Raw genomic sequence first — 27584 nt, forward strand, 5'->3', positions numbered from 1 at the left:
AGGTCGTGATAAATAATGTAGTTTGGTACATACCATGGGGAATTGCAGACGTCACGAAAGATTCTTTGGTCCTTGTTGTGTTTGCATTTTTGGATTACGGGCAGTCTGCCAGATTTGAATCCTGTACATCCAGACCGGCCGTAGTATTGCCTTACAGATAAGCTTGTTCTAGATACTTAGAGCTGATCATCATCATCATTATGGCTTATTCACTCCTGGCGGAGTGTTTGCCGCCCTTTTGGGCTCTCTGATTCATTTGTTGCGGAGAATCAGTCCGCTGTTGTCTTTTATTATTATAGCAGCGTGTGTGACTTGGCATTGTCTACAACTTTTCTCCATTCTTTCCGGTCCTTACAACGCTCCTTCCAATTGTAGATTCTCAGCTTCTCTATGTCTCCTAAGACTTGATCTCTCCATCTTATTTTGGGTCTTCCGTTTGGTCTCCCTGTTGTTGGTCTCCAGCCAGTTATTCTCTTTAGCGTAGAGTCTGGGTTAGCTCTTTCTGTATGTCCCAGCCACCTGAGCCTCTGCGCCTTCACGAACTTGATTATGTCTTCACCCTGGATGACTTCTTTAATTTCTTCATTTGTTAATCTTCTAAATTCGCCTACACTTATCCTCACCGGTCCCATTATTCGTCGAATTATCTTTCTCTCTAAGATTTCTAATCTCATTTCATCTTTTTGTGTTAGGTACATCGTCTCTGCACCATAGGTGATCACTGGCCTGATTGCAGTCTTGTAAATTTTTAATTTGGTTGTCTTACTAATGTGTTTTTCTTTCAAGAATTTTTGGTAGTTCCAATAGGTTTTATTACCCAGTAGGATGCGTTCATTTATTTCATCCGTTCTATCATTTATGCCATTCACCATCACTCCCAAATATTTGAAACGGTGTACTCTTTCAAATGTATATGCTCCAAGCTTAATTTATTTCTCGATGTTCGTATTCTCTCTTGAGCACTTGAGGTATTTCGTTTTGCTTTGGTTTATTACTAGCCCTCTCTTCTTTGCTTCTTTATCTACTATTAATATTATATTCTGCATGGTTTTTAAATCTCTAGTAACGAGTGCAATATCGTCTGCATACGCTATCAGTTGGGCTGAAGATTCGATAATTGTTCCCCTAATTTTGGCTGCTCTTACTGCACCCTCTATGGTAATGTTAAATAATGTTGTTGATAGGGAGTGTCCCTGTCTGACACCTACCTCTATTTGTACTTCATCTGACGGGCCTTCCCTTGTTAAGATTCGTGCTTTGGATTCCTTCATTGTCATTTTCGTGAGACTTACTAGTTTTTCTTGAATGCCTAGTTGCTTCATATCATTAATTAGCTCCTCCCTTATTACACTGTCAAAGGCTTGCTTGTAGTCAATAAACAGTATATGTAGATCTATTCCATGCTCGTAACTTTTTTCTACGATTTGCGTTACAATGTGTATTGCATCTATTGTTGACTAACCTTCTCTGAATCCATGTTGGTTTTCACCTATTTTTGTTCTCGTTTCTTTTTCTATTCTTTGTCTGATCAAATTAGTTAATATTTTGTACATTGTATTTAATAGCGTGATTCCCCTGTAGTTAGTGCATTTCGTCTTGTCACCTTTTTTAGGGATGGGTGTTATCAGACCGCAATTCCAGTCGTTCGGCATGCGTTCTTCTTCCCATATTCATTCTATCAGCTTGTGGATTCTGTGGGCTAGTTCCTCTCCCCCTTTCTTGAAGAACTCATTTATAATGTCGTCTGGTCCTGCTGCTTTCCTTTTCTTTAATCTGTTTATGGTCGCCAATACTTCGTTGTATGAGGGAGGCTCTGATTGTTCTTCATTCCTATTTACTGTTTGTTCTTCATTTTCTGCATTTTCAGCATCGCCTTTCTTTTTGAACAATTCTCTATAATGTGTTTCCCATTCCTTTTTTCCAATATTTGCCGGAATCTTTTTCTTATTCTGTGCTTTTATGTGTTTATATAGTCTTGCATTATCGTTACTATTAGCTTCGAGTTCCAGCAGTAAGTCTTCAATCAATTTCTTCTTTTTAGTTCTGCAACATTTGTCTGACTCTTTCTTTTTCTCTTTATAGTGTAGGAGATCTTCTTGTTTCCCTGTGGCCAACCACCTGTGTCTTGCTTGGTCCTTGCCTTTACTAGCTTGCTCGCATTCTTCATCGTACCAATCTTTTCTTTTATTGTCGTTCATTAGTCCTATCGTCTCCTCTGCTGCTGTTAAAATACTATCTTTTATGTTTTCCCATGTTTCATCTATGTCCGATGGTTTTAGGACTAGTAGTTTTTCTTCCAACTTAGTGCAGAATTTTCTGTTTGCATTATCTGTGTTTAGTTTTGACCTATTCCACCTCTTTCTTTTCTTTCCGTCGTTTTTGTCTTTAAGTATCTTCAATTTCATGTCGCCTATCACCAAAATGTGATCCGAATCAGCATTGGCTCCCCTGTAGGACCTCACATTCTGTACAATTTTTCTCCATTTTTTTGAAATTAGGATGTGGTCTATTTGGTTTCCGTCTGTCGTTCCAGGTATTAGCCACGTTACTTTGTGCTCTTTTTTGTGCTTGAATTGGGTGCTAATAATAAAAGTATTGGTTGCTGCTGCTAGATTACATATTCTCCTGCCATTGTTGTTCGTATTTTGATGGATCGTTTCTTTTCCTGCGATTTCTCTGTTCGTGTCTTCTTTCCCTATCTTTGCGTTAAAGTCTCCTAATAGGATTAGTATGTCGTTCTTTGGTATTTCTTCGTACAATTCTTCAAGTTTCTCATAGAATTCATTCTTTTCTTCTTCGGGAGCATTCTCTGTAGGTGCATATATATTAACAAATGTTAAATTTGCTTGTTTATTTTTCATTCTTATATATGATATTCTTCCATCAACCGCTTTAAAGTTAATAATCTTGTCTCTTACGCTATTACTAACTAGAAAGGCGGTTCCATTGCGACCCTGTTTGCTTTCTACTGCGTAGTACATTGTGTGGTTTCTTCTATTGACCATCCCTTCTCCTGCCCACCTTATTTCTTGTAGCGCTAGTATTTCCATCCTGTATTTTGTCATTTCTTTTGCCAACTCTTCCATTTTGCCTGGTCTTAGAAGTGTTTTGATGTTCCACGTTCCTATTCTTATTTTGCTGTTTTTGTCTTTTATTTTATTTTTTTTTTGTTTTATTTTTCGTCTTTTCTTACAAAATATTTTCATGTCCGTATTCATTGCCAATTCCGTTATACTGTCGCCGTCTTTTGTTATATGTTTTGTTAGTTTTTTGACGTCATTTTTATCAATTTTCCGCGTGGATCTATATCATCAGATAGGGGGGATCTGTCGTTTATTGTCCTAGCGTTACTCTTCTTCTCTTCAGGTTTCCTCCAGTAATTTATATCCATGCCTTCTAGTTGGTCCAGTGAGAACAGTTCACCATTTTTCCATAATTTGTTGTATTTTAGTGCGGCTGTGTGTCCTTCCTGGCGTACCATTTTCATGTGCTGGAGAAGATGCTTCCTTTCTTGTAGCATCTTTTTCGGGAAGTCCTCATTGATATATATTTTAGTTCCTCTTAGGTTTTTAGCAGCCTTCACAATTTCCATTCTCGTAGATTCCTTTTTCATTTCTAATAAGATGGGTCTGGGTACATTTTGGGGATCACCTTGTCTACCTATTCTTCTCATCTCTACCAGTTCTTCATCTAGGTTTGTTTGTACGTCGATTTTTTCCATTATCCCCTTTATCTTATTTATCATCTCTTGTTCGCTTTCTGTTTGGTTTTCTTCGACCCCCTCTATTATTATGTTTTTTCTTCTGGCTTGTCTTTCCAGTAATTCGATTCTAACTTCTTGTTCCGTGATTTTAGTTCTCATTGCTTGGTGATCTGCTTTCAACTGCTCGTTTTCTTTATTTAATTTATCCAGGTCTACTTGCATTTTATCTATTTTGCTTTCGATTCTTACATTTCTTTCATCCATTCTCTCTAATTTTTCTAATATCTGCTCCATTGTACCGCGGTAAGGGGGTCAGCCCAATCGACTTGGCGGAGCGTCAACCCTTCTCAGCACTTTGGAGTTTTGCTCAGATATATATTTTCGTATTAATGTTTCGGCTTTATTGCAGAAATTTTTCAATAGCCGGCAACGTCGCTTTTATTTTCGACGAAACTTCACCTCTTATCGGAATGTTTTTGTCTGTTGTTTATTAATTGTTTGAGAGGTTATTATGCTTTTTGCAATGCTTACTAGTTTCTGCTGAATTTTGACGAACTATTTTTATCGGGAGCACTGTCGTCTGTCTAAATTCACTATAGTTTGTTTGTATTCGTTTATTTTTCACTTTGTTACACTAAATTTTTATATTTTAATACGGAACGTATTTTGACAGTATCGTTCAAGTTCAAGACTCGATGCCAAGTCTTAGAGCTGATAGCTGATTCATAAATCAGTACATTTTCTTGTAAAGTAGGCACAGTTTGGACCATTATAATATGTTTTCCCCAATTTACGTGATTATCTAAGTGGTTATCCAGATATTTGACATGCTTTCCTGGCAGGCAGTAATTTTCGATTTATAGATACCAGAAGGCAGTTCCCTTTTTTCAACGTGAACGTTATGTGAGTTGATTTCGTATTATTTACTTTGACACACCATAGTTATAACCAATAATTATCTAATTGGTTTAAATGGTTTTGCAAATTTCTGGATGGTAATCTTGGATTCACATGAGTAGCCATTTTGACAGTATCATCTGCATACACAGCTGTCAGCAGATGTCAGCTTTGTACGATAACTATAGAGTTGGACCAAGTACAGTATCTTGAGTGACTTCTGCTGAGATTTGATAAGTGATATCAGATATCACTTGAATATTTCCGTTAAGTTTTAAAGGAACAGGAACCAGTTTATCTTCAAACATAGCCGATAATATAATATAGCCCCCGGGCAATTATTTTAATCTGTTTGTCCTTTGTCCAGTGTGTCATTACTATTATTTTAAGTAAACATCTACGACACTCCGGTATATGCTGAAAAACTTCCTTTTTTGACAAAACGCCCCTGATAATTAAAGCTCGGATTTATAGGCAACAAGAATTGAAGGAAAAGGCGCCTATATAGGCAAAGATTTTTATTAAAAAAGGCAGGAATATTAACATTTAGGCAAAATATAGGCAATAAAGGAATATAACTTATGATTTATTGTACAAAGTGAATTAACGTAATATTAACTTAAGGCAGGTATATTTACACATCATAATCATAACATTAGTATAAATAAACTAGTAACTAAATAACTGTTAATTAATAATTAAACATTGTAACCACTTAAAATTTTATCATTAATAGAAACAACTAAATGTTTTTCAATATTTTCGGTCTTAAAACTATGTCTTCGATCACTTAAAATTAATTTGTACATTGAAAACGAACGTTCGACATCGACAGATGTAATTGGAGCATATTTCAGAGCGGATAATAAATCTGGCATAATTTGTAATTCCTCGGAAAATGTCCCATTCAAAACTTTAGCAACACTAGATAAAAAGAAAAACCTTCATTCTTGTCGAAAACATATTTCATTTTTTTTTTAAATTAAATGACCGTTACTTCCAGGTGCCGATTTAATTTTCGACTTTAAATTATCTATTAATTTTACTGACTCACATAAATTTATCTCTTGTTTTTCCAATAAGGTAATTGTGGTAACTATTACTTTTTTTGCCTCTCGAATAGCTTCGGAAATATCATCATCAAATTCTGACATAACTAATTCTATTTCATTGCAGTGTTCAAGGTAAAAAAAAACTGCTTTGAGCCAGGTTCCCCACCTTGTAATTACTGGTTTAGTTGGCAAAGGGACACCGAAAAATCTTTCTTTATATATTTGCACCCTCAACGGAGCCTTTACAAAAACTTTTTTCATAAAATTTATAAAATTTTTTACCAACGGAAACAGATTTCTTATTTCTTCAGCAATTCTATTTACCCCGTGGGCTACACAAGTGCAATGAATTAAATTAGGATAAAAAATCTTTAAATTAACAGCAGCTTTTAACATATATGCCGCAGCATCTGAAAGCATTAAAACTATTTTATTCACTGGTATCGGGTTGGGTAAAAAGAGGTTTGTTAAACTATCTTGTATAAATCGACTTATTGTTAAATTTTTGTTTTTTCCAATTCTTTAACGGCAACTAAATAAGGTTTTCTCGCAAAGTTTTCGTTCAAAATTCCAATCATTAAATTAGCTATATACCTGCCGCATACATCTGTCGTTTCACCCACGATAATATACAAAAAATTGCCCTCTAACTCCCGCTTAATTTTTGAAATACATTCCACATAACATTTTTCCACAGTATGTTTTCTCAATGTTCTCTCGTCCGGTAAGGATTTATTAAGATATTTTTCGAAAAAGCATTTAAAACTAGGGTTATTAACTTTATATAGAGGAATGCTGGATGCAATCACCATCTGGCATAAATCAAATTTAAATGCGTCTTCCTCCTTTTTTTTAACTGCTTAAACTATCCCGCAGAGATATTTGGGCTAACTTAGAGGAATTTAATTTTTCCAAATTACGTTTATGAAGTGGGGTTCCACAATGCTGGTCAATAACGTACTTTTTTCTACTTGAAATCTGAGAATTTAAAAAAAAATAATTCAAATTCTTAAACCGCTTTAGAATTTAGTTATGTTGTGGGACCAGAAAAAAGAGAAAAAATAAAACTTACCGATTTGCCGCATGGTTTACAAAATGCTCCATCTCCTTCTAAAGAAAGTTCCGAATAAGGTGCGATCCATGGCCTTAATTTAGATGTCATCTTTTTACACAAATGTCTAAAACGTTTCAAAACGTGTTCTTTGCTTTTCGGTATATGCAACAAAACTAAACTAGGATATTGCAATTTGTGACTAATACTATTTGTGACTATAAACTCTGATACAGTAACCGACTGTACAACTGATAATAAACTAATAAAGCTTAGGGATTTCCAAATAGTTAACCCTCAAGTCTCGATCAGGTACATTTTCCTAGAAATCTGTTATATAAACAAACCATTGATATTTTATTATTGACCCAAAATTTTATTATAGAATGGTTTAGTAATAGAATAATATCATGGGTAGTACCATGAAATTTTAAAAAAGGCACAAATAGGCGGACTTTCCAAAAAAAGGCAAAAAGTGCAAAAAACAATTATAATAGGCAAAATAGGCAAAAAAAGGCATTTTGCCTATAATCCGAGCTTTACTGATAATGCTCTGAGAGCTAAAGTACTTGTGGTAGAGGAGCCCTAGAGGGGGTTAGAATATAACATGAGGAGAAACCTTGTACCCTGTAAATGTACCCCTACCATATATTGGATCTTAATATAGGGGAGTTCGTTAAGGGAAGTCCGAAAAAAAATATATCCTTAAGTGTATGCTGAATAATGTATATTTCAAAAATGTGACGGTTTGAGCGGGGCGTAAAGAAATGGGTAAGTCACAAAGATAAAAGCGAATATTTCGAGAAATATATATTAGATCGAAAATCTAAAAATCAAGTGTTCAATATTTTTTAAAAATCTATCAAATGATACCAAACACGACACCTCACGGAGAAGGGTATGGGGTAAATTTAAAATTTTAAATAGGAACCCCGCGATATTTCGCGAAATAAATATAATTGGAAAAAACGATTGTTGGAAATGGAAAATTACATTAAAAAATGGAAAGGCCCCATTTACATAAATGGAAAACTTTACTTAACTTTTGTTGGTTTTAGGACCTAATCTTCACAACCCAATAGGTCCCCAAAATGCTTGAGTAACTGCAAATTTAGCATAATTTCCTTCCCTACTATTGTGCAAGATTTAATAAATGTGCTCGATGTGTGCCATTTATTTGTAAAAATATATTATTCTTTTCCTTTTTTGTTTATATGTTTTGCGTGTTTCCTACACTTCCCTTAATTACCCCACTGATCATTACCCCTCAACGACTGAGCAACTGTGCCTTCGAGACATAATAGCTTTGAGACTTCGGTGCTTTTCTAGCAGTTCGGTTCATGTTATGTTACAACAGGAAGTTTGTTTTTATTTATTTTTATCACATTTGGAGGTCACCATAATTTCTATGTATATTCTAGTGTAATATATTCTAAATATAGGGTCAAGTTTAATATATACTCACGGACAAAAATATTGCATATGCATGTGGAATGAAATTGTTTGTGCTATTATCCTTATCCCCCCTGTATCATACGAATAGGATTTCTTTTGCGAATGCGATGTTTTAAAGTAGCTAACACACAAATCCTATAATTGGATTTAAATCTGAGATGATCTATATACTGGCCAGTATAATTTTTAAATTTAATCTCATCACGGTAAATATTCACTATGCTAGCGACGAAGACGTGCATTAACACTAATATATCATATCCAATATAGCTTTTAAATGGCAAAACATAATCTTCTAAAATGTTTTCAATGTACATATCAGTTGGTATTCGCATAATCACCTTCACGTGGTCGGTAGGTATGTCCTTTCAAAGCAATGCCGCTCCGTAGCTCTATACCTCTACCACCGTAACTAACGCTCTGTATGAGGTTACAGCTGACATATTGTTCGCCAACTCTTCTGTAGACGAAGTTTTGTAAATCTTGCTTCCATAATATGGTGAACGGTGTGCCAGATGTAACCCCATACAGAGCGTTAATTTTGGTGGTGGCGGCATAGTGCTATAGAGTGGTATTTTCTGGAAGGAGATACTGAACTTGTGAATGGGTGAATAACAGCTGATATGTACATTAAAAACATTTTAGAAGATCAAGTTTGGCCATTTGCCAGCCATATTGGATATCAAATTCGTGTTAATGCACCATGACGCAGGTCTTCATGTCAGTAGAATAGTGAATACTTTCCTTGATGAGATTTAATTTAAAAATTATATTGGCCACTATTACCTCAGTCAATGGGAGCAAGAATAGAATATTACCTCCGAATTCTATCCTACTGCATGGATTTTAATGAAATTTTGGGCCTAGCCTCTACTTATCTCCTAGTTAAAAATCTACCCTACGCCGGTGTGTGCTTTTATCTTGGGGGTGGTTCACACGCCTTCTTAGGGGTGGAAAAATTTTTGGTTAAAATTACTACGGAATTCGCTAGAGAACCTAATTCTAAGCAAAAACTGTTCTACATTTTTTTGAAAAGTCAATACTTTTTGAGATATTCGTGGTTGAAAATTGGCAATTTTCACTGAAACATTATACCTTTTCAAACGGTTTTTGCGAATACCTTAAAAACATGCATCTAACTAAAAAAAACTATATTAAACATTTTTGTAGGTTATAAAAAAACAAAGAGACGCTTGCCTTGATAAATCTTCTAGTTATTAATACAAAAAGAGATGTGGTAGGTGAAAATAGTTTGTTTTTTGGTACAGCTGGTTCCTAAAAAAACTGATACGACTCTTAGTAAGATTTGATCATTTTGAGCAGTGTATGATTAGTCTGACATTATATTATATTTCTTCTTCTTTTTCTTTAGTTTATTGGCCTCCACCGACTTGTGTATTTGGCCAGCTCATCGTCGCGGAATAAGGGAAAAATCCCTTATTCACTTACAATTTGGAGTTAGTACATTGTACAATTTGATTCTTCTTCTTCTTCTTCTTCTTTAGTTAACTGGCAATTTTGGTTGGTGTGGGAAAAACATGACAAGATAAAAAAAATTCACGCTAGGGGTAACTGTCTATCAATAAACAATCTTTTTTTTCTTCTTTGATTTAGTAGAAATTTTGAGTTGGCATGGGACAAATACAACAACTAAATTTTTTTTCAACGACATTAAACTTTTTTCTCTCAGGGGCAACTGCCGACTACTACACAATCTTATTCTTCTACTTCTTTTTTAGTTTACTGGCAATTTTGAGTTGGCATGGGACAAATACAACAAAGACACAAACTTTTTGCTTTTAGGGGCAACTGCCGACCATTACACAATCTTATTCTTCTACTTTTTTTGAGTTCACTGGCAATTTTGAGTTGGCATGGGACAAATACAGCAAAGACACAAACTTTTTCCTCTCAGGGGCAACTGCCGACCATTACACAATCTTATTCTTCTACTTTTTTTGAGTTTACTGGCAATTTTGAGTTGGCATGGGACAAATACAACAAAGACACAAACTTTTTGCTGCTTTTAGGGGCAACTGCCGATCATTACACAATCTTATTCTTCTATTTTTTTTGAGTTCACTGGCAATTTTGAGTTGGCATAGGATAAATACAACAAAGGCACAAATTTCCCTTTATATTATATTGAATATGACAGACAAATAAAAAAATAAACAAACAAACAGCCATTTTTTAAAGTTGAAGTTATCTGACACATTTCAAGATTGGGCACTGACAGTGACAGTATGTAAATAATAAGTATTTATCCTTCAAAATATAATAAATTAAATATAATTAAACTCATATTCATTATCTCACACCTCATCAAAAACTTTTTACAATAACATAGTCAGCGATTTTGATATGGCTTAGAGCCAGACTACATCAAGATTGCCTATAAATCGTGCTGGTAATTGCCTTGCAGCGAGACCAAAAACAAAAAGAAGAAGAAGAAGAAAGTGCACTGCTCAATTTTCTACAAAATACGCTTTAAGAGTCGTATCAGTTTTTTTGGAACCAGCTGTACATTCTCAAATTGGTGTATTCAACTTGAAATAACAGAGAAACGGTCGACTTTACGTGTATAATGCCACTAATACCTTTTGTAGTGCTTGAAAAGGTCTTTAAAATGAGCTATATGAAAGTTCCATTACATTAAATCTAAGCGAGATATGCTGCAAACAAAATTGATAACTAATGTATTTTAAGAAAAAATGAAAAGTAATTTTAACCCCCATCCACCAAAATGTAAATGCATCGTTTTCCTTTCACAATACCTTTTATTATAGTGTTATTTCTATGTTCAAAAAGTTGGACGGGTTTAAAATGAATGGTTTAAAAAAGATCAAATTCAAGAGAGCATTTTTAAATTTTCTTAAAAATCTTCCTTTTTCTCCATGTAACATGAAAATTATAAGAGATACAGTAATGAAAAATAAAAAAGAAATATTTATCTGAAAAACCCTACATTTTTGTGTGGGATCTTTTTTTCGTATCTTTTATCTTTGTCGAGTTACATGGAGAAAAAGGAAGATTTTTAAGAAACTTTAAAAATGCGCTCTATAATTTGATCTTATTTTTTTCAAAAACCATTAATTTTAATCCAGTCCAACTTTTTGAACATAGAAATAACACTCTAATAAAAAGTATTGTAGAAGGAAAACAATGTATTTAAATTCGGATGGATGAGGGGTTAAATAAATTTCTCATTTCTTCTTAAAATACATTAGTCATCAAATTTTTTGCAGAATATCTCGCTTAGTTTGAATGTAATCGACCATTATTATTGCTCATTTTAAAGATCTTTTTAAGCACTACAAAAGTTATTAGTATCATTATACACCTAAAATCGACACTTTCTCTGTTACTTCAAGTTGAATACACCGATTTGAGAATGCAGCAAAAAAAAACAAACTCTTCTTACCTACCATATCCCTCTTTGTATTTTAACTAGAAGATTTATGAAGGAACGAATCTCTTTGTTTTTTCATAACCTACAGAAATATTTTATATAGTTTTTTTGTTAGATGCATAGTTTTTAAGGTATTCACAAAAATCCGTCGGAAAAGGTGTCATTTTTCAATGAAAATTGCCAATTTTCAACCACGAATAACTCAAAAGTATTGAATGTTCAATAATTAATTATAGAACAGTTTAGGCTTAATATTAGGTTCTCTAGCCTCTTCCGTGGCTATTTTAACCAAAACATTTTTCACCCCAGAGAAGGGGTGGGAACCACCCCCAAGATAAAAGCGCACATCGGCATAGGGTAGACTTTGTTTCTTGAGCTATTCCCTACTTACTGTGAAAATATCAAGTAAATCGATGTAGTAGGATGGAATTCGGAGCCAAATACCCTCATTGACTGCTCTATATGTATATAACATATATTAATTTTAAATCCGATTATACCATTTATATGATAAATTAGAACATAGCATTCGGAAAAAAAATCCTATTTGTATGACACTGGGGGCAGCACAAATAATTTTAATTCACACGTTAATTTCAAAATATGCAATATTTTTGTCGATGCAAAGCTTTTGCTGGCTTTGCAGAATCATGAGAGGAGTAGGAGATTATTCATTATTATTTTATTAATCAGCAGTTTATAAAAATGTATATCACATTTCCGAAGAGGAGGATATACATATTACAATGAGTTGCAGTGTAACTTTATCTGATAACTTATTTATAGAGCAACGACTTTAGGGCCGTAGTGTATCTTGTGTTCCATGTCCATTGTTCAAAGTTTCCATTTCCGTTTACCTCGTAACCCGATCCCTCGCTCTCCTTATATTCCATTTATTCAATCAGAGTAATTATTATTCGTCAATACGTTATAACATTGAATAGCTAACTTTATGGAGTGAAACTCAATCTGGGAAGTTCTGCTCTAATGGACCTAAGCAACCAAAACAATAAGTGAACTAATTACGTCTCCTGCCTCGTTGTTCACAATAGTTGCTATTTAACAGCAGTGCCCAAGGAGCTCTCGAGTTTGAGTCATTTCGAGTATTCTGAATTTGCGTTGGCTCGTCTACGAGCAGTTCTCTATTTTGAATTATCGAGTATGCCAGACTGCTGTGCTATTTTCTAGTCGAGTATCTTCTAGATAGCAATTTAAGTTTAAAACATTTTAATTTTAGGACTTTGTAATGTCTAAATGTCGACTGTTTGTAAACCACACAAATAGTGTATTACAGTTAAAGCCAGTCATCTTGAATAAGTTCTCGACTGTAAAAAAATCATGAAAAAATAAACTTTATCTATTTTAAATAATTGTCATTCTTTAAGTGCCGTCTCCCAATCAGACGTTGGATATCATCATCCCTATCTTTACTCTATCTACCGCTGGCGCTGCTCTAAACAGTTCTATAGAACTGCATTTAAACCAGTCCTCTAAATTTTTCAAACACGACACTCTCCTTCTTCCTTTCTGTACTCCTTCCTGCTCTTACATCTATAATATTCTTTTCGTCAAGATATAAGAAATTTGACCTGACGCTGGTGGGTGTCCCTACCGATTTAGTATCATAATCAATAGTTGACGTTACTAATCCCTCAATTGTCTTTGCGACGGGTGGCAATAGTTTTGGAACAGCTACTAGGGCCTTACTTTATATTATTTAAAGAACTGACTCGTTACCTATCAATGCAAATAAATTATTGAAATTAAAATTTCTAGACAATGTATTAAAAAATTTGTTTACTGTAGACGAATTCGTTTAGTCATCTGAAATTAACTTGCTTGGAATCAATTACAAACGATCACAAACAATTTTTATGTCCAATGCGCTCATCACGTGAATTTTATGGAGTTAGATTATAATGTGTTTTATATCGTTTTCACTTTAAACAAAATGGACTTCCGATAATGCAGCTTTCTATCTTTAAATAAAAAAATTAAAGAATCATTAGAAAGAGCATTAGTTAAGATAAGATATACCTCTAATTATTATTCTATAGCTTTACACATAATTCTCGTGCTTATAGGTATTTAGGTAAAATTAAGTATTATTTATTTATCCAGAAAACATACATTATGGAACATTTTGAAAGGGGGGCAAACATATTTAAGTTTGACATTTGCACATTCAGGCAGTTATTTTCTTGCATTTAGATAGAAGGTTAGATCGCGAGTATTCAAGTAAAATGTCTGAAGTCGGTTAAGCTAGTGCTAAGTGTAAAACACGTGTACATTTATCTGATGATGCCAAAGAAATTATTAGGAATGTTTATCAAACTGTGAAAGAAGATAATCCAAATCCAGAAGTCGGTAAATTCCTCATCAAGACAACATCTCGACTGACAAGGATGCCATATACAACAGTGTGGAAAATTGTTACGAATAGAATTCAACCTCGTAAAAAGCGGAGTGACTTTTCTACACATAAAGCTGAAAATCAAAAAGATGCTGAGGTAATTAGAAGAGCAATTTACAATTTCTATTCAAAGAACCTAGTTCCAACGCTTAATATGATCTACGATCAACTTGTTAAAGACTATTCCATTACGTATTCGCCTTCAACTTTATCAAGATTTTTGAATCACATTGGTTTTCGATACAAGAAAATTAATAAGCGATCATCAATAATGGATTCTCCTCGTCTAATTAAATGGAGAAATGAATACTTGGATGCTATATCTAAACTTAGAGATGAAGGAAGACCGATATTTTATCTAGATGAAACATGGTTCGATACCCACGATACTGCTCAAAAGGGTTGGACAGACGATTCTACTAAATGTGCACCCAATTATCCAATTAATAGAGGTCAGCGAATAATTATTCTGAACATCGGATCCAAAAATGGCTGGCTTGGAGGGGAAAGTTTTTTATTATCGGCAAAAAACATTAAAGATTCAAAGCTGGACTACCATAAAAATATGACAAGTAGCTTGTTTAAGGAATGGTTTGAAAAGAAGGTGTTGCCAAATTTGCCTCCAAAAAGTGTAATTGTAATGGATAACGCACCGTATCACAGCGAACAAATTAGGAAAATCCCCGGTGTAGGTTCGACAAAAAACAGATATCTGATTTTTTATATGACAATGATTTGTACTTTGAAGAAACATATACAAAAAAAGAAATGTTGGAAGTTCTTCACACAAAAGTGTTTGAGAAACAATTTGTTATAGACGAATTAGCCAAACGTGATGGTCATAATGTATTGCGATTACCTCCTTCCTACTGTGTCTTCAACCCCATTGAATTAATCTGGAGCCAACTTAAGGAAAGTTTACGGCGAAACAACTGCTGTCTCAAATTTAGTAGCGAATCGGTGTCACATGTTGTAGAAGAAATTAAAAAGATTTCCCCAACACTGTGGCAAAATTGTGTTTCAAATGTTACAGAAACGGAAGATAATTACAGAACATTAACCTCACATATTAAACCAATAATTATAACATTAGATAACGATTCTAGTAAAGATGATAGCGATAGTGACATAGAGTTGTAATTTGTATTTATTTTTTTCCGTATAAACTTCAAATTTTATTTTTCTATGTTATTTTCTGTTATTTTTTATTATGTTATCTTTTTAATTCTGATTTTTGCTACCACTCTTTTAATCTTTTATTGTTATTATCATTAATTTCCTTAATTTCTTTAATTTGTTCATTTCTCTTATTTCATTGTATATAATAATATACCTATAACTACATAGATATAAATACGTAATAAATATAATGATATGATATTTAAATTTATATTTATTATTCCAACCCCATTAAAATATTATATCTACTTGAAGACTTGAATTTTTTTTGTTAAGGGGATGGGTACGAACTTTCGGCTTTAAGCCGTTACGTTATTACCGAGGGCCGAAAGTCCCTGAAAACTTCTATAATGTTTATTTTAATTAGTTACAGGGGTGAAAAACTAAGAGAAAATTTAGTGCGATTTTTAATTTCAAATATCTCATTCAAACGAAACTTTTAATTCATTTCAAGGGACTTTCGGCCCTCGGTAATAAAGTAATTTTTCATTATGCGTTTAAATTTTTCAAAAATACTTACATATTAGTTTTCTCAGGATTCGAAAAAAATGATTACATTTAAAACACATTGAAAATTTTGACAGGCGTCAAAATTTTGCATTTGTTCCTTTCCCCTTAATTTTAGCGAATCCGCTCCTGGAGGGTTTGTTGTTTGTTATTATGATACTAAATCGGTAGGGACATCCCACCAGCGCCAGGCCAAATTTCTTATATCTTGACGCGAAGAATACCTGTCTTACCATTTCGTAATTTGCTTATTTTTATTGTGTTTATTATTTCGTATTCTTTGCCCATTTCTCTCAATACTATTGTCTGAAGTCCAGGCTTCTAGACATTTGAATGTATCAACCCTTTTGTTCCGTCTCCTTATAGTTTAGTAAATTTTAGTTTTGACGGTTTTATTTTACGATGTAAATTGATATCAAACCATTCTTAAAGTTTGCGTAAATTATTTTCCAGAGATCTCTTAAAAGATTAAAATACATTCATTCTTACCTATATTTCTGGGTAACATTTGTCATTTCTATCATAATTCTCTTTAGAAAGTAGGTATTTGGAAATTAACAGTTAGGCGACTCAAGCGGTCATTGTCAGCTTCTGAGAAGGACAGTGATGAACGGTTTTGAAATTACGTTTTTTCCAAAGTGAAATTGTGTAGGACAGATATAGACATTTTTATTCTCCCCAACACTAGGGATTTCTGGTCAAAATCGTTTTGTAATTTTAGTAGTATCCAGTAGCAAGCGAAAATTAGATCTGTAAACACGTATAGCAATCAATAAAGAGTTCTATCGAAAAGTGTCGTCGTATATTATTTTAATTTGCTAAAGTAATATTTTATAGCAACGTATACTCACGGTAAACTAATCGTGGGTCAAACACCTTTCTATCGGTACTTTTCCCAAATGTATGTTTGTTTGTGACGCAGCTAAGACAATGCGCCTCACGGAAAAAGATGAAGAAAAAATGAGCTTGATAAGAATGGACAACGGAGAAATCAGAAGAAGAATGAACATGAACTAAGAGACATAATGAAGGAAGAAGGAACATCGAGAGAAGGAAAAACGACCTACTGAACGACTATAGGTAACCAGAAACTGAAAGACCAAGGAGAAGACCCAGAGAGAGAAGGGAGGAGCAGGTCACGAGTGTGTGAAAATTTAGTGTGATTTTTAATTGCAAATAGTTCATTCAAAATAATCTTTTTATTTATTTTAAGAGACTTTTGACCCTCGATAATAAAGTAGTCCTTCATTCTGCGTTTAAATTTTTCAAAAATACTTATTAGTTTTCTCAGGATTCGAAAAAAATTAATACATTTAAAACACATTGAAAATTTTGACGTGCGTCAAAATTTTGCATTTTGCTCCGTTCCCCTTAAGTCAGAACTGCCTATGTGTCATGTGTCTCAAAAGAAAAGTCCTTGATCAGTGCGTGTTGCCAGTACTTACATATGGTGCACAAACTTAAACAATAACCAAGAAAGTAAGAAATAGAATTTGTGTTAGGGGAGACCGGGGTTGGTTGTTACAGATTTGGCTAAAAGAATTATATAACAAAAACTATTTTTAAGAAATGTATTTTAAATAAATCAAACAAAAGTTTAACACTTTTTTTACTTATTAAAGAACTGAAATAAAACCTAAACACTATTGAGTTAGACAAAAAGTGTAAAATATATGCTGACGACAAACGTAACAACCAACCCCAAAAGCATAGTTTGTAAAAAATTCTGAATAACTTTAACAAAACTATATTTATTGAGCAACTATATAATAAAAAAGAAACATAATATACTGATGCATTTACACGTCACAATAATATTTAATATCATTATGTGTTACCAAAGATATTAATACTTACTTCTGCACATTAAACTTTATTCGGAGGCATGAAAACACATAACCACACTCTACGGGATTATACGATGGACTGGCGCTGTGTCGTTTGTATATTTTATAGGTAACAGATATGCGCGAAATTCTTCAGACTTGTTATGGAGTCAACGACTATTCGTAAGTAATAAAAGCGTCTGTAACAACCAACCCCAGTCTACCGCCCTACTCAAAGAACCATGGAACGCTCGATGTTAGTCATTTCTCGTAGGGATCGAATTACGAACAAGGAAAAAAGACGGAAAACAGGAGTGACAGATGCCATAGAAACAATTATGACCCCAAAGTGGAACTAGGCAGGACACATAGCTAGAATGTCGAATAATAGATGGACACAGCGAATAATACACTGGAGACCAAGACAAGAAGCATATCGAAATAGAGGTCGTCCGCCAACAAGATTGTCTGAGGGTATAAAACGGATCGACAAAAATTGGCTGCAAACAGCACAAAACAGAAATACATGGAAAATACTGAGGGAGACCTATATTCAGCAGTGGATAGATCCGAGTTGAATGATAGTAGTTGATAAAAACTTTCGAAATTCTAACAATGTTAACCTATAATGTTTATCAATTGACACTTTGTGCCAGAGAAAATTTAGAGTTGATTTACTTTACTTCGATCTTGTAGTCATATGGCTCAAAACTCAAAATAAGGCTGGTATATGTATACAGTGGTTTTTTCGATACATCTAAAATTTTATAATTTATTGCTTTCATTTGAAGTATGCCTTGAATTTGCGTAGTGCGTAGTATTGTTTATTGTAGCTATAAGTATATAACATAATATCACAATTATAGTTGAATATTTCTTTACCTAGATCAACAAATAAAAATATCCAATCATTGATCAGTTCATTTATTGCTAAGTTAGTTCGAAACAGCAAATTATGTGTAGTAGTCCTTTTGAAGTTAATATTGTTATTGATACATTTTTTAACTACTACATTGCGCTTATATACGTGAATCCCGCGTACCAAACAAATCTTATTAATAGCAAGCTTAAAATTTGTTAATAGCTTAGCGGTGTCTAGTCGGACAACCTTTGATATATGAGAACACTGGGACAGGGGAAGTTTTAATTGTGGAACAGGTTACAGGTTTCGGACGTCAGACTACGAAAACGGCCCATGTATTATGTCGGACACAACCTCCAATTAATTTGCCCTTTTGCCCTTTCATTAAACTCTAATGCAAAAATCAGACTGCTATTTACTATCAATAGTATTCCTGTCATTTGATATGTTCGACATGTCGGACTTATCAAAATACCCAACATATTTGTCGGAAAAACATTTTTGAAGATATTCTTATTTAGCGGCGATTCGATTGAAGGTAAACTTGTACATAAATCTGCGCGCCTGCGCACACAGACAGTATGTAGTTCCTTGCTAATCTTTCAAGATAGGTATGTATGTATCTGTATCCGTGCAGATAAGTCATTAAAAGAATATATTAGTGTTTTTAGTAAATGTATTATTTATTATAATTCTTGTGTTTTTGGATTTGTGTTTCTCTGTAGGAAAATAATAAAATATTATGTAGGCATAACATTTTTACACGCCGTGTTGTGTAATTATATCCGAAACTTACATGTCAATTGCAATGACCTCGCTAGAGTAGTTGGTAGGGCGTTAGCTCCGAGATTGGAACGACGCGGGTTCGAATCCTGGGCGATTCATATTTTTTTTTATTTTTGGTTGTTTTAATAAAAAATTTTTGAAAGTGGTAGATAAGAAAGTTTGTTTAATTTTTAAATAAAATAAAAATAACCTGTTAAGTATATTTACTTCGTTGAAATTACCTATATAATAGAAGAATATCTTCTTACGTGCGTACAAAGTACACACACATTCTTTTTCATATATGTATTATAAATTTTGCTATTGAATAAACTTAAAAACAACCTGCTAGTTTTCACAATTTGTCAGGATGACACGTTCCACAATTAAAATCACGTTCCACAATTAAAACTTCCCCTGCTCCAGTGTTCCCGTACATCAAAGTTTGTCCGACTAGACACAGTATTATTACCTAACAAATTTTCAGCCTCCTCTTAATCAATTTTTTTTTATCCGCAGGGTCCATGTCTATTATAAAATACTATTTATTATTTATATTATGTCGTATTAATTACGATACGATTATTATATTCGTCTATTGGAAAATATAATCCATACTTCCCGTGTACCTATACAAAAAAACCCTTCATTCATGTACAACTTCAAACATTTTCTTCACTCAGTCCCAGGGGCGGCTGTGCCCTCCCACTAGCTCATTTAATGTAGTAGATATCTCATACAATTTATATTGAATGAATATTTCTTTATTTAAAAATCTAATAAAAATATTAAGTCGATGCGACGCGACGCTCCAAAAAGTTTAGAAATATAAATTAACAGCGTTCACCCGCACCATTGATTAAAAACTACTACACAGTGTAGTTTTTAATTATGCCCGCACCCGAGGAAGGGCTCTTTTCTGAGCGACCGGACTCACTGTTGTCGAGTTAGAAAAATATCGGGCGCTAGATGATGACTTGCCGTGTGCGAAATAAGAAATATCCTCAGATGCAGGTAGTAACTGGCAACGTTACGGGATTTGGCTTGGCAGTCGGTATCGCACCAATATACTTCACCTAGGACACAGCCCGAGCGTAGTTGTCGGTCTGTGGTAAGTGTACAATTCTCAATGGGTCATTCCATTTCAAATCACTCAATTTTGGAGCAAAAAAAATTTTGGACCTCCGATTTGTCTGAAAATTGGTATATAGCTTCTGCGGGACGTACAAATAAGATATTTAAGGTCAAAAAATCTTCTTCTTTTTTTCGCAAAATGTTATTTTATGCGATTTTACAGTGATGTGGTGTTTATTTATACAAATTTGCATTTTCTATCATAAAGTATCAATGAAAAACATAATATTTTAATAGAAAGGACTAAAAAATGTCATTATGTGGCATTATAACAACTTACTTTGATTCAAAACAAGCTTTTGATCAAATTTTATAGTGTAGAAAACGTTAAAATACCGTTTTTTTACATTTTTCTCCATTCCCAAAATACATCATAATCGATTTGGCTGAAAATTTGCCCACAGATAAACAAAACATAGGACTTTAAGTGGTGAGAAGGATTTGAATTATATTACAATACCAAAAAAGTTACATGCAATATTATAGTCAAAAATATAGGCGTCTACTGTAAGTAAAATTATCTCGAAAATATCGACCTCACGACAAAAATTGTTAAAAAGAAATTTTCAGATTTGGAACAATTTCAGTTCCTACCATTTTTGTCGAAAAGTTAAAAATGGCGGAGATATTGAGCCAAACAGGTTCTCCTTTAAAATCAAGATGGCGGCTAACGTAGCGGAAGAATTCATTCGTGATTTTAAATTTGGGCTACTATTGACTCCCTTAAAGATCAGAAAAATAAAATTTTGGGCAGCTCGGCATTCAAGGTCAAATGCTATCCCGACTGGACTAATATATACTTTTGAGTCTGATATTACTGCATGTAATTTTTTGGGATTGTAATATAATTCAAATCCTTCTAACCACTTAAAGTTCTATCTTTTGGATATCTGTGGGCAAATATTCAGCCAAATCGATGATGATGTATTTTGGGAATGGAGGAAAATGTAAAAAACGGTATTTTAACGTTTTTTACACTATAAAATTTAATCAAAAACTTGTTTTGATTCAAAATAACTTGTTATAATGCCATATAATGACATTTTTGAGTCCTTTCTATTAAAATATTATGTTTTTCATTGATACTTTACGACAGAAAATGCAAATTTGTTTAAATAAACACCAAATCACTGTAAAATCGCATAAAATCACATTTTGAGAAAAAAAGAAGAAGAAGATTTTTTGACCTTAAATATCTTATTTTTACGTCCCGCAGAAGCTATATACCAATTTTCAGACAAATCGGAGATCCAAAATTGTTTGCCTGAGTGATTTGACATGGAATGTACCCAATACTGACTTCATTATTGTCGATGACGATATCCAATAATTCGATATGGCAACAAATATTAATAGTGTATGTTTTATTAAGACAAAAATACTTTAGAGTTCGAAAATTTTTTAAATACAAAACAATATGACCTCCTAGACCAAAATTGGACATAATTCAGGCAGGACAAAGTGGTAATAGAACTTTTAATCGTAAATTCAATGAGAAACATTATTTGTTAGCAGACTGGTTATTCGATTGTGAGGAGACAAATCGCTTCTATTGTTTTAAGTGTTTATTGTTTTAACCACAAGTGGACGAGTCTTGGACAATCCGTGGTGTAAGTGATATTAAACATCTCTCAGAGAAAATTAAAAAACATAAGGTTAGCTCCAAACTCCAAACACATCCAGTATTGTGTTGAATACCAATTATTAGGGTCAATAAATATACAATCACAGTTAGATTCGGCTTTTAGAAGATCAATAAAGGAACATAACGATATAGTGACCAAAAACAGGTATGTTGTGATGGATGAGCGATGGTGGGATAACATCCACAACTAGGTATGTGATAAAGGTGCTGTCGATAAAAGAGAAGGTAGAGGTAGGAAGAAGGAGTGGTTGACAGCATAGGGGTAAAGGACGTGGTGGTCAAATGAGTGCGAGAGTGCTGATACGTGATGGCGAGCGACTGAGAATCGGGCAAAAGAAGGACATCGGGGAGAAGTTATGCTCTAACGAGCGATTCCACCCTGATGCCCTAGTATGAGAGTGGTGGGGTTCAGCTAGTCCCTGCTACATCGAAGTTACGGAGGGCAGGGAGGTCCGACTTAGGGCCAAACTGGTCGACGTGACACTAATGAGGTTTTAGCTCAGGAACCCAGCACTGTCGGAAATGTTTACCTCCGAAGCGATGTCTGTTTGCAGATTCCCCACCTAGTGATGAAAAAAAAGGACTATTCACTAGAATCCTTAAATACATGGGTAAGTTTGTAACTATGTAGCAACATTTTTTCGGTGTTCATAATTTCGTATTTGCCGCTCAAAATAAAAGTGCCCCACCGATATTTTTACTCACGAGCCGCCACTGCTCAGTCCATATATTATTAATTAACCGTAATCTGGTTTCTCGGACAGTACGTGCACATATTGTAGTTACAGCTTGTGTGCATTAAATCTCTTTTTTGTTAGATGCTGACCATCCGACATTCCTCAACAACGGCGACAGATGCAGCTGCGAACGACCGACGCGACGCACGGCTGACAAGCCGCACAGACCGGATTAGAATTGACTTAAATCGTTGTTTTTTTGGTTCAACCGACATCGATGAGATAGGGATAATTAAATCACAAAATCGGATAGAGATAGTGGTGTATTAGTTGTTGATGTTAAGCTATATCAATGACGATAATTAATAAATATTTTTTCTTTTTTACAGGTAAGTTCCCGATTTTATTTTAAGCTCTACATATAAGGTGAGTCGTTTCTATTTCAAAAAGTACTAAAATGAATGACACGATTACAGTATTTTTTTGACCACATCCTACTGCATTCTACCGAGGAATTTGAGACACAATTGTTTTCATTTAGCATAATTAGGGCCGCTTCTTTGATTTTTCTCTTTTTACTATATGTTTCTTTTAGGACTATACTTGAATCTCTCCACTGAACTCTATGTTCATTATCCCATGCACGTTGACATATTTCAGATCTATCAAATTCTCTACTTTTAATATGAGATTGATGTTCATAAATAATACGAGGAAAATATCAATACCATACAGTGCTAGTCAAAAGTCCGTACCCCCCTCGTATCTTTTGAACGGTTATACCTATAATAGTGAAATTTGGAGGGAGGAAATAAACGGACGTAAGCTTCTTAACTAGTAATGACAGGTGACGTAATAGTGACAGATGACGTTACAGAGCCACTGTGACCGATAATTTTAAAAGGGACCCTATGGTAAGTGATACCTCGTTTGAAAGGTATTCAAAATACCTATTTAGTCATACTAATTTTTTTAAGTTTTAATTGATTTTGATTTTGGTGAATAAATTAAATGAATATAATATTTTAGTTTAGAATTTAATTAATAAAAATTCAAATGTCCGCCTATGGTTTTTTTGTCAAAAAGGTTGACGTTTTTCAATTCTCTAGTAGTTTTTACGTCAACGTCAACTTTTTTGACAAGTAATTATATGCGGAATTTTGAATTTTTATTAATTAAATGCGAAACTACAATTTTATATTGATTTCATTTATTCATCAAAATTAACTTAAACTCAAACAAAATTAGTATGACTGAATATGTATTCTGAATACCTTTCAAACGAGGTATCACTTGCCATAAGGTCCCATTTAAAATTATCTGTCACAGTGGCGCTGTAAAGTCATCTGTCATAATTACGTCACCTGTCAGGACTAGTTAGGAAGCTTACGTCCGATTATTTCCTCCCTCCAAATTTCACTATTATAGGTATAACCGTTCAAAAGTTACGAGGGGGGGTACGGACTTTTGACTAGCACTGTATATAAAAGGACTATCCGAGAAACTTAAAACAGGAAATAAATTCAACATTTCAACAGCATTCAAAACAACAAACACATTGAGATCTATTCTATCTAAAACTAAACCTAACAATCAACAAGAAAGAACAAATAATTGTATTTATAAAATACCTTGTGAATGCGAACAATTTTATTTAGGTGAAACATAAAGACCACTAGACGTTAGAATAAGTAAACATCAATTTCATATTAACAATAGAGAATTTGATAGATCTCAAATATGTCAACATGCATGGGATAATGAACATAGAGTTCAGTGGAGAGATTCAAGTATAGGCCTAAAAGAAACAGATAGTAAAAAGCGAAAAATCAAAGAAGCGGCTTTAATTATGCTAAATGAAAACAATTGTGTCGCAAATTCCTCGGTAGAATGCAGTAGGATGTGGTTACCCATACTAAAAGAGGAAGTCAATAGAAAGAAAATAACACGATTAGTAAGTCATTAACATATCGTGTTAGTACATATTTTATATTTTAGTATTATTTATATAATATCTATGTATTATTAATGTTATTTATAATTTAAAATAGCATATATACATTAAAGTCAGAATTTGGTATTAGTTTTGAGAGTAAACTAAATGTAAGCCCAAATACTTACGATGTCGGGATAGTATCGTAAGGTTTTTTCCTGGTTTTCCCTCGTGATTTACTATGGAATCTCTAGCGCGAGAATTTTACTGCCATCGTTGCATTTGGTTGTCTTTTTAAAGACAGATCACATGCTATGATTTTTTGTGCTGGATATTCTTGAGTTGGGGTTGATTTCATGTAATCGAATGAACTATCTTTTAGTAAAGTCGTCCCAGGAACGCCACTCATCAATATTGGCAATATCATTTTAAAGTCTTCTACTTTAAAATGTATAATACATGAATGAATTGCCGATATAAATGAGTCACATTAAATAAATTATTAGAAGAATTTTTTACTAAGCAACAACATTTTTGTTTATTTAGTATTATTTTGTATTTTGACAGCGACACCCGACTTGGGCGTCGAAACGTTAATAAATTCATTTTTTGGTAAAATTGTGGCTTATTTCCCATCGAAAATACTTAATTAAAGGATATTATCCTGTCATCAATAGTATGATATCCAATTACGCATTCGTTAAGTTTAGAGGGTACAATTATTGCGACTTAATTTGTACTTTTGTTATCTCGGCCTGAAAAATAGACGACGTTGCCAGCAGTTGTTTTAGAATGCCCTTTTCCTCTCCAGTAAGTTTCTTAGAATCCCAGTACCGAAAGATTGTGGTCTGCCATTTCTTTTTCAATTATGTGTCAATTTCCAGGGTTCTGGATCAGTCCCTGGACGTTCCATGTACCAATTCGCTGTGGGTAACCCAATACTATGCGGGTAGCTCTATAAATATGCTTGACCTCGGTATTTGTTCTCATTATAGATCATATTACTGGAAGATTATTCTCTTCGCTATTAAATCTATATTTACTAACCATTTAAACGTTTCGTTCATGACAGTCGGTAATCGGTAATGGCACTTCATCACTTTCTATATTTTCTGCCACTATTCACGACAACTTTCGCATTTCGCAGTTGATTTCCAGAAAAATTGTTTAAAAGACCGCTCGATTTTTCATCCGCAGAATTTCCGTTTGACAATTTTCTATTGTTGGGATCATGTTCATCAAAATCTTCGCTTTCTAAAAAAGCAGGTACTTGTTGAACCCTTCAGCTGCAAAATTTATTATATCTAACACACTGTTAAAATTATAAACATGAATACATACAAGCATGCATACGTACAACCAAACAGTGATTATGAAAATTTGCCATTTATAAATAGACCATAAATCAATTTCCATTACAACCTGACATAAGTATATTTGTACCCAATAAATCAAGAATTAAATATATTTGAATTATTACGCAACACAACAATTGATACATACTTACTTGTTTTGCATAGATATAATGCCGCGTTCACAAACATACCCAAAATGGAAATAAATTCAAAACAAACTAAAATACACTAACAAAACACAAAATTTAGAGTAAGTATTACTTGACCTAGTATTTATTTGACCTAAAACATCGACAAAACAGGAGTTTGCTATTACAGACATTTTACAAGTATTTTGTAAATAACTAAGTTTTGCGTTGTATACAGTGATGAGCGCGCTAATAACCGGCAGAATAACGCAAAAGATGGAAAACACATTAAGTTGTGAGATAAAAAGAAATGAAACTAGTGAAGGTGGGAGATTTAGCGATAAGAACCTTTAAATTTACATTCTACTTATTGTTTCGCATCTTTAGACGTATCGGACGAGTTCTGCAACTGCCACTGTGACAGTGACAGTTTTAGTTGACATACTCCTCTGATACGTCTAAAGGTGGGAAACAGTAAATAGAATGTAAGTTTATTGGTTTTTATCGCTAAATCTCCTACTTCCACTAGTTTTATTTGTTTTATCTCACAACTTAATATGTTTTACATATTTTGCGTTATTTCGCCGGTTACTAGCGCGCTCATCACTGTATACGTAACGCTTGTAAGTAATGGGTTGACAGAAGTTTAGACACTTATTATCTATACAGTGATGAGCGAGCTAATAACCGGCAAAGTAGCACAAAAGATGGAAAACGTATTAAGTTGTAAGATAAAAAGAAATGAAACTAGTCGAGCCGGGAAATTTAGCGATATTAACATATAAATTTACATTATATTGATTGTTTCCCACCTTTACACGTACCAGAAGTGTATGTCAACTAAAACTGTCACTCTGACAGTGTTAGTTGCCAAACTCGTGCGATACGTTTAAAGGTGGGAAACAATCAATATAATGTAAATTTATATGTTAATATCGCTAAATTTCCCGGCTCGACTAGTTTCATTTCTTTTTATTTCACAACTTAATACGTTTTCCATATTTTGTGCTATTTTGCCGGTTATTCGCGCTCATCACTGTGTTTAATAATAATAATAAAACTGATAATAAGCACAGAAAAATCAAAATTGAACATCAACCGAGGCTTTAACAATACATTTCAAGACTTTCAGCTCTAAAAATATAAATACAGGGTGAGTCATGAGGAACTGTACCTACTCCTACCTCGTAGAAAGGCTCCTATGGGGAATAACAAATGACCATTAAAAAGTGTCTGCTCCCCTTGTTTAATAATATACAGGGCGAGTTTCGCATTTTGACAGAAATTTATATTCTTCATAATTTTTGAACGGTCAGATCGATGTCTCTTATTTTTGTCAATCGTTACACTATCACCACATATTCAACTGATTTATTCAAACTAGAAAAAAATCAGGTCCGGCTTTAAAAGATTAGTTCGTTTGGGTCTTAGAAAAAATTTCACCCTGTATACGCTTTTTGAAAACTCTAATATGAATTTTACAAATTAGAGAAATAGGCAATTAAAATGGAATTTTTATTTTTTTTCCCCACACGATTACTTAATTTTTTATAAAAAAATCAAATTTGGCTATGAAGTAAAAGTTTGGTA

General features: G+C 33.6%; 1 protein-coding gene across 1 annotated transcript; it reads left to right on the forward strand.

The window, feature by feature from the left end:
• Positions 1 to 13975: 13975 nt before the first annotated feature.
• On the forward strand, positions 13976 to 15123 carry LOC126885527 (uncharacterized). Its single transcript, XM_050652108.1, has 2 exons — positions 13976 to 14675; positions 14732 to 15123. The coding sequence occupies exons 1-2, from the start codon at positions 13976 to 13978 to the stop codon at positions 15121 to 15123; spliced, it is 1092 nt and encodes a 363-aa protein (XP_050508065.1).
• Positions 15124 to 27584: the final 12461 nt, after the last annotated feature.

Source organism: Diabrotica virgifera, chromosome 5 (assembly GCF_917563875.1).
Source record: "Diabrotica virgifera virgifera chromosome 5, PGI_DIABVI_V3a".
In the NCBI taxonomy this organism is placed as follows: Eukaryota; Metazoa; Arthropoda; class Insecta; order Coleoptera; family Chrysomelidae; genus Diabrotica; species Diabrotica virgifera.